The sequence below is a fragment of the Chenopodium album genome, chromosome 11, assembly GCF_948465745.1.
Source record: "Chenopodium album chromosome 11, dcCheAlbu1.1, whole genome shotgun sequence".
Taxonomy (NCBI): domain Eukaryota; kingdom Viridiplantae; phylum Streptophyta; class Magnoliopsida; order Caryophyllales; family Amaranthaceae; genus Chenopodium; species Chenopodium album.
The window spans coordinates 53377004-53389819 of record NC_137844.1 but is presented as its reverse complement, the minus strand read 5'-3'; the positions used below and the strand labels follow the sequence as shown (position 1 = coordinate 53389819).

Below are 12816 nucleotides of genomic sequence, written 5' to 3'. Positions count from 1 at the left end.
GGATGCTTGAAATATTCCCTACAACCCTGCTGCTGGGGTGCCCAACAGTATGGACCGCCCCACTGAGGGGCCTGCTAGGCCTGATTGCCCTTGGACTTAGTGGATTGTTGTTGTTGTTTCCGTGACCTTTCCCACGACCCTTCCCCTTCGAGTTGCTGCCTCGGCCTTTGCCCCGACCTCGACCACCGCCGCCTTGCTTCTGGTCTGAAGCCGGCTGATATGGCACCGGAAATGCTTGTGAGGAGGCTGGAGCTTAAGAATGTTGGGCCACGAGAGCATGCTGACCGGATTCAGTTTGTTTATGTTGACGAGTTCCCTCCAAAATAAACATGGATCGTGCTTTATTAAAGCTTGGGGTTGGTTCGGACTGAGAAATAATGGCAGCCACAGTATCGTATTCGCCCAAGGTGAAACCGATACTGAGTTGCATAATCAACTTGCGATCGAAGACCGAGCAATCAACATTAGCAAGTTGATCCGCGAGGAGCTTGAGTTGCTTACAATAATTAGACATGTTAGAAAAGAGTTCGTTTGGTATTGCTGTGGTTTTCTATTTTTTGGTTTTTTGCTTTTTAAAAGTAAATGATATATGTCCCATAATGAATCAAAAAATATATAAACTTATTCAAATCATGATAATTTTGAAAACTGACAACAGAAAAGTGAAAACACCTTTTTCTTGTTTCCTGTTTTTGGTTTTCAAAAAAAATAGGAAACTGAAAACCAAAAATAATGCCAAACAAGCCCAAAAGTTATCAAGTTTTGTTTTTTTTGCAAATTGTTCCTCCAAATACATAACCCTAGTATGCTTGTTATCATGAAATATCTCCTCAAGCTGGGTCCATAATTCGAGAGCCATTGCACCCGGTTTCATGATTGTGTGAACGAGGTCTCTGGAAATAGTCCCATAGATCCAATTCTTCACTATAGCACCCAACTTGTTCCATGTAACATCATCGATCTCCTTTGGACGAGCGACCTTAGCATCAATGTGGTCTAGAACATTGAAAGCACAAGTTGTTATTTGAAAGAGTTCAACCCAAGTTGCGTATTGTGCATCCTCATGGTCAAGACTAACGCTAATGTGGTTTTTGATGCTTGGGACAACAAAAGCCGGATGGAAAGTAGGAGGTTGCGATGGAGGAGGAGGAGGGTGTCATCACCAGCCATGGGACGGATGAAGGAGGTGAAGGACGGTGATGTTGGTGGTGGACGGCTAGGGATCGATTAGGGTTTGGAAGAGAAGAGAGAAGAAAACCCTAAGTGGAATATGATACCATGTAGAATTGTGTAATTCTCCTTGGTTGGAGTATTCTCGTTAATCAATATATATAGGTATTTACAACCTAATTATGAGAGCCCTAATTACACAAGATATATCGTTATAGAATATTAACAAGATAATATTAATCAATTATCTATCAACTCCTCCTACAGTTCCTAAGTTAACTAGTCAATGAAATGAAGGGAGTACTAGACCAAATTCATAATCTAAAACTTGAGTGTAAAAAAAAGTCTTAACAATATGACCAAATTAAATGAGTTTATTTAATTAATATTCAACTTAATTATTTATGAATGGATATTGATCAATTGTGTATCCATTACCTTTATCCTTTAGTGCTTAAGGCTATTTATGGTTCATATATAAAAACCTTCAAATAAAATCTTTACTAATGATTTCTCCATGTTAATCTCATCATATTAGCAATTTGTCCTGCTTCAAATTCTACTAAATAACATGAAAAAATACGAGGTTTTCTAGTGGCCTCTTATATCATATATTTTAATTTACTAGAAACTTTCAATTCAACAAGGTTTCAATTAATATAGTTCATATCATGCATGCAAAAATGATGTTAAACAGTGACGCCAAATAAAATAAAGATTAACAAGATAATTAAATATACAATCTAAATCAGTCTTGATATTAGTTGACTTCAAGTTTATCAATAATTTAAGTGTTCTAATTGGTAGAAGAAAATCGGCCAAAAATAATATTAGGTCATGATTTTATCTTCCATCTAAGCCCCTTGGAAGGGGATAGCGAATTTGAAGAATACTTTCTTTAGATCAAGGAGTCTTTTGCTTAGGGTTTACATTTATTGAAGTATATTGGAATTATATTGCAATGGAAACTTTTGGTATAAATAGCCCGAACCCAAAATTCACCCAAGAGAGTAAAGTCGACCGCTTTTGGCATTCACAAACCTATGCAAACTTGACTCCTAGCTAGTCTGGAAAATTTTGTGCCACATTATCATGATGAGTGTGCCTTTGTTTTTATGATGACTACTCTTTCCAAAAGAAGTTTTATTGATTTGATTTAAAGCTTTAGTGAATGCCTTAGGGAGGTGTATAATAGTCATAGCATGCATTAAAATCAATTTGGATATATATATATATATATATATATATATATATATATATATATATATATATATATATATATATATATATATATATATATATATATCAGATGTATAATTCTTCGATTGCTTGCTTTTGACCTAAGAAGACCATTTTTGAGGATCAATTATCAATTTTTGGCTAAACCTTGAAATTTCTATAATTTGTTGTCACAAAAGGCTTTATGTAATTCATTCACCAAATACTATAAACAATAAAATAGCAAAAGTTTTGGAATAAGAAAGTTTTTGTAATTAAATATCTTTAACCATGAAAAATTAATATGAAGAGGAGTTTGTGAAACGAGTCCAACCTTAATTACAAATTTCAAGCATTACATTATAAAACACCTAATACAATATACGGGTTTAAGAACTACTCGATACTATGTACTTTCAAATCAAACACATGTTTATCATTGTGCAATATACGAGTTTTAAAACTACTCGGTTCTATGTAGTTTATATTTTCAGTTTATATTTTCAATTTATATTTTCAAATAATCAAACACATTTTTCAGCGCGCAATCAATTACAATTAGCTTGTACGCATACATGATATAATCAAGATTGTTGAATTGTCAATATGCTTGTATAAGTAAACACATAGATAAACAAAATATCTTTACTATCCACTACTCATATAAAATACAACCGATTGTATAGTAAAAATTAACGGCGAAGAGCGAGGAAGTTCATATGAGATCCTTTATATATATAACCGCCTATCAGATGACAACAGTAGTAACCCCGTGAATATTCCGTAATTTGCCAGCTCACACATTAATGTGAAATAAACCCTTAATTAATTTTTTTGTGATCTCTTTCCAGTTTTTCTTATCAACATTATTTGTCCGACTCACAAACTCTCCTCCCAATAATTAAAGTCTCACGGTTTCATTCATTCATCGACACTTTGAAGAACTGATCTTCGTCTTCCTCTTGCCCTATCATCTTCAACCAATCAGAGGAGGAGAGAGAAAAATTCAACAGATCCGAAGATGAATGACACCGATGTCCAGAAGCAGATCCAGCAGATGGTTAGATTCATCCGCCAAGAAGCGGAGGAAAAGGCTAACGAGATCTCCGTTGCTGCTGAAGAAGTAAGCGAATCGATTGGTTTTTGTTTGATTTTTTTTTTTTGTTCATTTTGAAGTTTAATTGAAGGTTTTTTTGTTTGATTTGAAATTTTGATTGTTTTCGGTTCGATTTTGATTGGAGAGAGAATTTGATTGATTTTTTTTTGGTTTGTAGGAGTTCAACATTGAGAAATTGCAGTTAGTTGAAGCGGAGAAGAAGAAGATCAGGCAGGAGTATGAGCGTAAGGAGAAGCAAGTTGAAGTTCGCAGGAAAATGTAATTTATCTGATGTTTATTGATTGAATTGCTGCTTTTACTTCGTTGCTTAATTTCATGTTGATTACTGTGAATTGTGATTATGCTGTCGCTCAACTTTGATTTCTATGATGTGATTGAAAGCATTGACTATGATTGATACTTAACTTGGTTTGTTGTGGAAGTTTAATGTAATGACTAATGGCTATGAATGCATGATTTGGCTATTGGTTAAGATTGAATGCAGTTTATGCTATGCTATTGATGATTGATCTGGTTGAATTTGATTTAGACTTGATTACTTATATGTTATGCTATTGTTGATCTGTTTGAATTCGATTTCGGCTTTGATTACTTATTTACAGATTTATGATCCAGATTATTTGATAACGTTGATTTGCAAATTATTGAATTATGTCAAGGTCATAGGGCTGAATGTCAAATTGTGGTTGAATTTCCTAATGTTATGCTTCGTATCTCATATATGTATAGTCTTTTGATTGTAATCTTTGCATCACTGCATAATGTTAAATGTACCAATTCCCTTTAAATAGACCTTGTGATTAAGGCCAAGTTGATTTTATATTTTTTATCTGGAAAGACACAATTTTCTTTATACGCTTAAATTGTTTTTGTGAAGCTGTCCATTTATGGCCCCTAGAATTCCGTTTTATTCTTCTTTGGTATGGAGTTGGAGATCCGTTACGTTTTTGAGGCCAAGATTTGTATGACTGGATAAGATTTTGACGAGAACTTTTGTTTGATTTCTTGCCTTTATTTAAGATTGGTGGTTTGACAAACGGGTAGAAATCATGTTGTGGATTCATGTGATTTGCTTGGTGCTTCATCTGTGGATTCCTAGTTTAAGGTGTTATCTCCAATTTCCCAGGATATGTTTTCTGTGATAAACATGATGAGGGACTCATTTTGCTCAATTATTCAAGCTGTACATCAGTGTTTGTGCTGTCCTGTTGTGTATTCTCTTATGTTACTTGTATTTTTTAGTACTTGTAATTATTATTAAAATCAGATTTTGTCAATCAATTGAGAGGCTAAAATGACATATTACACATATGTATGATAGTACTACTTCAATTAGGTCCTACAAATCTCCACTAGTAAAAGATCTGCTTATTCTCTTAGCGCTAAAGTGTGTGCCTTAAAAGTTGTGTTCCTTCTATCACAAATTTAATTTTGCTTCAAAACCTCCAACTAGTCCTAACATCAAGCAACAGTAAGTTAGTTTCTTGAATATAAGATCTCAATTAAGGGGATCTATTATATGATTTCATCTTCCCCCAATACAATTTCATAATAAGAATAGTAGATATAAAGAGAAAGTGTAGGGATATAGTGAGAAGTAATTTGAAGTATCGTAGAAAAGGCAAGATTGAAATGTATTGTGGTCTTTGTGGGATGGTGTTAGTAGTTAAAGTAAACTCTTTTATTTGAACTTCTGTAATTTGGGGAAATAATTATCCATTAACACTTTTTTGATCTGCTTCTTTTGGCAGAGAGTACTCTATGCAGCTTAATGCATCTAGGATCAAGGTCCTTCAAGCTCAGGATGATTTAGTTAATTCCATGAAAGAAGCAGCAGCCAAAGAGCTACTGCGTGTCAGTGGAGACCATCATCATTACAGGCAGCTATTGAAAGAGCTTGTTGTTCAGGTTAGTTGATATTTTGCGCTTTCTAGTCTCGTTGTTCAATTCAATTTTTTTTTATTTTTTTATTTTTTTTTTTTTGGGGGGGGGGGGGGGGGGGGTGGTGGAATACCTTGTCTAAAGTGATTAGTTGACCTGTAAATAAGATATCTCCCCTTATATGATTATATCTCCTGATGGCTTCTTGGTTATACAGTAGATATTATCTTACTTTGACAGTGCAAAGAGATTGTTTCTTGTTTATTCAGCCATATTTATAATTTTAATTTCTTTTAATGAAATAGTTTGAGATTGGGATTAACATACCCCCATGAAATTTTATTTTTTTCCTTTGTTGACAGAGTTTGCTTAGGTTGAAAGAACCTGCTGTCTTATTGCGTTGCCGAAAGGATGATGTGCACCTGGTGGAGCATATTATCAATTCTGCTAAAAATGAATATGCTGAGAAAGCAGATGTACATGTACCTGAGATAGTTGTTGACACTATTCATCTTCCTCCTGGTCCTGGTCAACAGAAGGAACATGGTCTTAATTGGTAAGTTAACTTGTTAGTGTATTAGCTCTTGGATGGACTAAATTGATTTGGCTGGCTGTGTAAGATGTTCTTTCTTGATTTTGAATTTTTAGGCTGCCTTAAGTAGTAGGTGGTTTGTTGCTTAAATGTCAATGAAGGATTTCTTAAATTATTAAGTTTCAAGAACTGCTGTTCAAGATGTTAAATTTTGTATTGAACATTGTATAAGTGGTGTGCTAATGGTGTTATTGTAATCCTTGTTGCTTCTAGCTCTGGAGGTGTTGTGCTGGCTTCTCGGGATGGAAAAATTGTGTGTGAAAACACTCTTGATGCAAGATTGGATGTTGCATATAGGAAGAAGCTTCCTCAGGTAATTTATGCTTTCACTCTCCTTTGTAATGTTTTGTCTTTATAGAAGTCTTCAATTCCTATCCTTAGTAAACAGTTCCTTAACCTGTGAAGCTACATGCCTACACTGTGTATTTTCACGGTGGATCTGATACATACAACTGGGAAACTTCATCCTCTGCCCTGAATTGTTTGTCACATAGTTGCAGCCTTTTAAATTAAGAATGTGACATGTTTATACAAGAAAAATACCCTTGATAATAGTTGTGTTATCCTTTTCATATCCCATCCTTAATTTTAATAAGGGTGTATTAAGAAATTTAATCATATTACTCTTGACTATTAATTCTTTTTTGCAAAAAGAGTATATTTTAGAAAGAAAAGTTGGTTCTTTCTTTTTTTTTTTTTTTTGTTTTTTTTTTTTCTCTTTTTATTAAGTTGGGGTGAGTGGGGGGAGGGTGACTAGGTGAAATATTTAGAGGGTTAAATTGACAGGTTGTATTGGTGTATTTGTTACTAATAGTGACTGTGCTGTAATATTGTATCTGGCCTGGTTTATATATCTGATTCACTTGGACCCAAAAATAAAAAGCACAAAATTTGTTAAAGAGGAAATAAGTTTGAGGGAAGTAGGACCGCTTCTTGATTAATATGAAAAATAAGGAAGTTTCTTACAATGGTAAGCTCACCACTGTCTAAGTGGCTTCAGGTCACAACTCTCCAAATGCAAATACCATATTCTAGCTACCTCAGCAATTGCCCTCTCCCACTTTTTATATGTACATCAGTCCAAAAATAAAAAGCACAAAATTTGTTAAAGAGGAAATAAGTTTGAGGGAAGTAGGACCGCTTCTTGATTAATATGAAAAATAAGGAAGTTTCTTACAATGGTAAGCTCACCACTGTCTAAGTGGCTTCAGGTCACAACTCTCCAAATGCAAATGCCATATTCTAGCTACCTCAGCAATTGCCCTCTCCCACTTTTTATATGTACATCAGTCCAAAAAAAAACAGCAATTAAAAAGAGCCAGCTAGGTTACACAAAAGGCCAAAAGATCAGTCACAAATATTCCCACCAATCCCCCTTGCAGTAATTTGTTGAGTTGTGGCTGCTCACTGAAAATGTTGTGCTGCTGCTGCTCTATTTCACCTGCTCCCTCGGTCTGCACCCTTTTCTTGCATTTCCTCTTATGTGTGATGATGCCTTGGGGCTGCACCCTTGGGTTCGTTACAGATTCTGAGTTGCTACTCTTAGGTCCTTAATGTTCCTGTTGGGATGATGAATTTAATTTTATTTATTTTTGGTGGTATGTATGATGTTTAAGTTTTTTGGCCTTCTATAAGAAATCTTCTTATAAGTCTTATAATCCAATGCAGATTCGCAAGCATCTCTTTGAGGTTGCTGCTGCATAATGAGCTGTGGTCAAGAGAAACTCGTGCATTCCTTGTCACCGAGGCCGTTAAGATTTTGGATATATGGTCATTGACCACAATCAGCAATTTGTTTATCGCTGTGAGACTAGTACAAATTCTATTTATCCATTCGAGTGACTAAGTTGATTAGTAAGTACATGAGTGTTTTATGTATTGTTCATCATACATTAAATCTGACATTGAATTCGTTATTTTTCTTGCTTATGGTCATTGGATCAAATAAATGACAGCTTCAGATAAAAGCTGCGTTCCTTCATTAGCTTGTGTAATTTCGGATAGTCTTAAGCAATGAATGGAAATATGGAACGTTGAGTTGTTAATTATCAGGCATTAGGCCATCTTTTATTATGGGCTTTAAGCATGCTCCTGTTTTTCCGAGCTGTTCTGTGTTTATTTATGGGTTGGCAATAAGATATACTTTGTATGAGACTGCTAGTAGTATGAAATTCTACAGATGAAGTTGTTCATGATGTGTGGGAAGTTTGTATTTTCCTGTTTTGGGTGTGTTTCAAGTCTTAACTGACTGAAACTTGATTGATTGTTAGGATAAATCGAGCTATCTATTGCATTGGTTTGAGCTTTTCTAATTAGGCATTAGTAAATACGGATGCTAATTTTGTACAGTATCTTTTACGCTTTAAGCAAGCAGAAAGAAATACCATTAACATATCGATGTGTATCTGTCTCAGCCTCCTGGGCTAGCAGATCAAATTTTTTCAGAAAACTGCCGAGAGTATATTTGAGTCAAAAAGAGAACAAATATATTGCAATGTACAGTGCCAAACTACGAGTATTTGTTACAGTAATATTTTCCAACACCACATCATGATTCTTGTTTATGCGCCAAGAAATTGTCCTTATTTGCGCCAAAAAAAAAAAAAAGCTAAAAACTTGTACGGAGTACACATTCAGATATTGTTTTTGGAAAGAGCTGATGCTGTAGATATTATTTTGGGTCAATTAATTAAAAGAACGTTGCAAAAGTGTACCAAAACTCTAAAAGTGTATTGAAAATGAAAGGACAAAAGATGGAGGCTAATGTTGCTAATTTAATAAAATGGGTGATTGTGAGTTGATCCATGATTTGCAAATTGACATTAAATTATTGTATTGATTAAACATAACGTATTACTCTTTCCCTCTCTTAGCTTTGGCGTTTTACTGAGACTGAGAGCCCATGATGCAACTTGTGCCTGCTAATGCATGTGGATGCGCCACCCACGTTGAAGGTCTAAAGCTGCATTTCCTACAACTTATGACCTTAATGGCTCTTGGTTTAGGCTATGTGAAATACGGAGTACTCATTAGTGGAATGTACGTAATATTTGTCATGAATTCAATTAATCTTTATAATTTCACGATTTATTTGTTGAACCTGAGCTACTAACTAAACACCTTGAAATCAAAGTCAAGCATAGTTGTCATTTACAAACTTCAATATAAAAACCTTAAGTATTGTTCAAATCATTCAAATCAAAAACTAGTTTTGTTGTAGGCCAGTATTGCTTAGACTTCCTAATATATATTAGAAAGAAGTGTAAAAACAAACTAGACTTCCTAGTATAGTTGTCATTTACTACCGAATACGGAGTATTAATTAACCTACTTTAGCAATCTAATTTGCTACACCATTACGCGATTTGCATTTCGATAAATGTGTTGTTACTACATTATCAACCTAACTTGTTGTGCGATGACCCTCTTGTAGATGTGTTGGATACTCTGTATTGGATTATGAGTACTTACAATAATCAAGCAATAATATAGTAGTTAATATTCTAATTAAACAACCAATTAGCCTCCTACACAAACCTACCTTCAACCCTCCACCTATCTCCATTCCCTCGGAAGGTCACTGTCCCTTCACTCCCTCGACGAGTCCGTCTTTTACCTTCCCTTCCCTACTTTCTCTCTCCTCCTCCATTCCTATATCAGCCCCTCTTCTCCTCACCAACTCCCCTTCACCTTTCTTCCTCCCCACTTTCTCTCTCCTCTTCAACAATGGCGGCCGCTTCTCAAATTGGCCTCGCAGGTCTCGCCGTCATGGGCCAAAACCTCGCCCTCAACATCGCCGAGAAAGGCTTCCCTATCTCCGTCTACAATCGCACCTCCACCAAAGTCGATGAAACCATCGACCGCGCTAAATCCGAAGGCGATCTCCCTCTCTTCGGCCATTACACTCCTCGCGATTTCGTCCTCTCAATCGAACGACCCAGATCCATAATCATCCTCGTCAAAGCCGGGTCACCCGTTGATCAAACTATCCAGTCTCTCTCCTCTTTCATGGAGCCTGGTGACACCATTATTGATGGTGGTAATGAGTGGTACCAGAACACTGAACGTCGTTTATCTGATGCTCATTCTAATGGACTTCTTTACCTCGGAATGGGGGTTTCCGGTGGTGAGGATGGTGCCCGCTTCGGTCCTTCGCTTATGCCGGGTGGCGATTACGCGGCGTATGAAAACGTTGAGAAGATCTTGAAGAAGGTTGCAGCTCAGGTTGATGATGGACCTTGTGTTACTTACATTGGTGAAGGTGGTTCTGGGAATTTTGTCAAGATGGTTCATAATGGGATTGAATATGGTGATATGCAATTGATTTCGGAAGCATATGATGTGTTGAAGAATGTGGGTGGTTTGAGTAATGATGAATTAGCTGGGATTTTTGATGAGTGGAATAGAAGTGAGCTTGAGAGTTTCTTGGTTGAGATTACTGCTGATATCTTCAAGGTTAAGGATGATTTAGCGGAAGGTGGATTGGTTGATAAGATTTTGGATAAGACTGGGATGAAGGGTACTGGGAAATGGACTGTTCAACAAGCTGCTGAATTATCTGTTGCTGCTCCTACTATTGCTGCTTCTTTGGATTGCAGGTATAACCCGAATCGTCCTTTTCGAGTTATGAATATGTTTATTTTGCCATGATATGATTTATATACTATATGCTTTTATTGATTGTGTACTTCATACTTATTCTTGGATATCTTCATGTATTATTTATGGTTTATGATTCGATTTTTGGGGACAATTGTAGTTAATTGAGTGACGGAGAATCGTATAACCCAACTGTATAATGGTTTTCTTTGTGATATCATGTCATATGTTGGATTATAAAGGACTGGGATATTGTAATGATTATTTCCTGAAGGAGTATCTGGTAATGAAATTGAAGTAGGGTGTATTGTGTATGTGCATGTTTTTGTTTGGTAGAATATGTATTTGATTATAGTCATTGAATTTTAATTGAGTTTTTTTTATTTATTTATTTGTTATGTGTGGCTGCATGATGAAAATTTTATCAGATATACTGAATGATATGTGTGTGTGGATATTGTTTGCTTATTGAATTGGTACAATCTTGCTTTGTAGGTACCTAAGTGGGCTGAAGGAAGAGAGAGAAAATGCAGCCAAGATACTAGAAGCTGCAGGGATGAAGGATGAGGTTCATGCAGTTCGAGCTGGAGTTGATAAGAAGAGGTTGATTGATGATGTGAGGCAAGCTTTGTATGCTTCAAAGATCTGTAGTTATGCTCAAGGGATGAATTTGTTGAGGGCAAAGAGTGCTGAGAAGGGTTGGGATTTGAATTTAGGGGAATTGGCAAGGATTTGGAAAGGTGGATGTATTATCAGGGCAGTTTTCTTGGACAGGATTAAGCAGGCATATCAGAGGAACCCCAACTTAGCTAGTCTGGTGGTTGACCCTGAGTTTGCGAAAGAGATGGTTCAGAGGCAAGCAGCTTGGAGGAGGGTTGTGGGTTTGGCAGTTTCTGCTGGGATAAGTACTCCTGGAATGTGTGCAAGTCTGGCTTATTTCGATACTTATAGGCGTGCCAGGCTTCCAGCTAACCTTGTTCAAGCTCAGAGGGATTACTTTGGCGCTCATACCTATGAGAGGGTTGATCGTCCTGGTGCCTACCACACAGAGTGGTCAAAGCTTGCTCGTAAGAGTAACCCTGATGTTGCTGCTGCCCTTCACTGAGCTATGGTTTTTTTCCCTTGCCTTGTGTTTTTTTCAATCATGTATTTTTGTTGTTTCGAATTGAAATCGGGATTTTGTGTCTCCAATGATCCCTGATTAGGCATAGGAATTGTTATAGTATTGTTTTAGCTTAGTAGAATGATAGTGGAAACTGATATTAATAAGAGCGTGCCTTTTGAAATCAATACAAGCAGGCATTGTGTGAAACTAATTTGAGTATCCCTTTTTTTACTTGAAGAACCTATTATACTTTCATTGTTCACTATCAGTTATTTGTACATGTTATTACATAAATCTCTGTGCAGTCTGCACTGGTGCAAAACAAATGGGAATAATAGTTGTCTTTATGGTTTTATTGCTTGCTGCTTGTGTGCTAGGGAAATATTTCCTTTTACGTGATAACAATTATGAATCATAAGTTAATTTCACACAAAAGGTGTTATGAGTCCTCATTGTGTACTCCTTATTCACTATAATGATATACTACTGCTCTACTTGCTAATGTCAAGAATATTTCTACATCTCACATGAGGAAAATGTTTCCCTATTATTTTTCTAATGCTATTAATCACTTGGCTATGTATCAAGAAGACTAGAACCAACTTTATCTAATATGAGAACCTCTGTATGTAGGAAGTCCTGTAGGCATAGAAATTGATACAGTATTATTTTAGCTCAATCAAAAGGACAGATGTAGATAAGAGCATATCTTTCAAAATCAATACAAATGTATGTCAGTATTTCTCTTCTTCATTGATTGACTACTTTTTCAGTTTTTCTGTTTTATTCTCACTTTGATTTGGTACTTTTCCGTACTTTTCTGTCTTTACCAGATAAATAATTTTGTACTAGACTGAGAAGGATGATTACTGAAATCATTGTCATGCTAGATAATTTTCTCCTCGGAGGAAATGCAATTGTTGTGTGAAGCTTGAAAGCCAAATCTAGTGCATGCTTTAATTTAGAAAACATTCTATGCTGTTTGACTGGCGAGATTGTAGTCCCAAACCTAGTTATGTGATCCTTAGGCTTTGTTTTGAACTGTTTGGAAAAATTGTAACCATGGAAAATTTAATGTAAGTGGTGGTGGTTAAGCTTGAGGCTAGGAATAAGGCTGAGAACACTCTAATCCAA

At 35.9% G+C, this 12816-nt stretch overlaps 2 protein-coding genes across 2 annotated transcripts; both read left to right on the top strand.

Annotated features, from left to right (window-relative positions):
* Window positions 1–3246: 3246 nt before the first annotated feature.
* On the top strand, window positions 3247–8029 carry LOC145567755 (V-type proton ATPase subunit E). The gene is made up of 6 exons (XM_081627125.1): window positions 3247–3511; window positions 3663–3763; window positions 5257–5413; window positions 5749–5942; window positions 6192–6291; window positions 7647–8029. Exons 1-6 carry the CDS (start codon window positions 3410–3412, stop codon window positions 7680–7682), a joined length of 690 nt encoding a protein of 229 aa, XP_081483251.1. The 5' UTR covers window positions 3247–3409; the 3' UTR covers window positions 7683–8029.
* Window positions 8030–9549: 1520 nt separating this feature from the next.
* Window positions 9550–11889, top strand: LOC145567754 (6-phosphogluconate dehydrogenase, decarboxylating 2, chloroplastic). Its single transcript, XM_081627124.1, has 2 exons — window positions 9550–10576; window positions 11073–11889. The coding sequence occupies exons 1-2, from the start codon at window positions 9705–9707 to the stop codon at window positions 11680–11682; spliced, it is 1482 nt and encodes a 493-aa protein (XP_081483250.1). The 5' UTR covers window positions 9550–9704; the 3' UTR covers window positions 11683–11889.
* The last annotated feature ends 927 nt before the right edge of the window (window positions 11890–12816 follow it).

Excerpts from the sequence above, each read along its gene's own strand:
- LOC145567754 (XM_081627124.1), top strand. The coding sequence starts at position 9,705 with ATGGCGGCCGCTTCTCAAATTGGCCTCGCAGGTCTCGCCGTCATGGGC. Across the intron at positions 10,577-11,072 it reads GCTGCTTCTTTGGATTGCAG|GTACCTAAGTGGGCTGAAGG; the intron begins GTATAACCCGAA and ends CTTGCTTTGTAG.
- LOC145567755 (XM_081627125.1), top strand. The coding sequence starts at position 3,410 with ATGAATGACACCGATGTCCAGAAGCAGATCCAGCAGATGGTTAGATTC. Across the intron at positions 3,512-3,662 it reads TCTCCGTTGCTGCTGAAGAA|GAGTTCAACATTGAGAAATT; the intron begins GTAAGCGAATCG and ends TTTGGTTTGTAG. Across the intron at positions 5,943-6,191 it reads AAGGAACATGGTCTTAATTG|CTCTGGAGGTGTTGTGCTGG; the intron begins GTAAGTTAACTT and ends TGTTGCTTCTAG.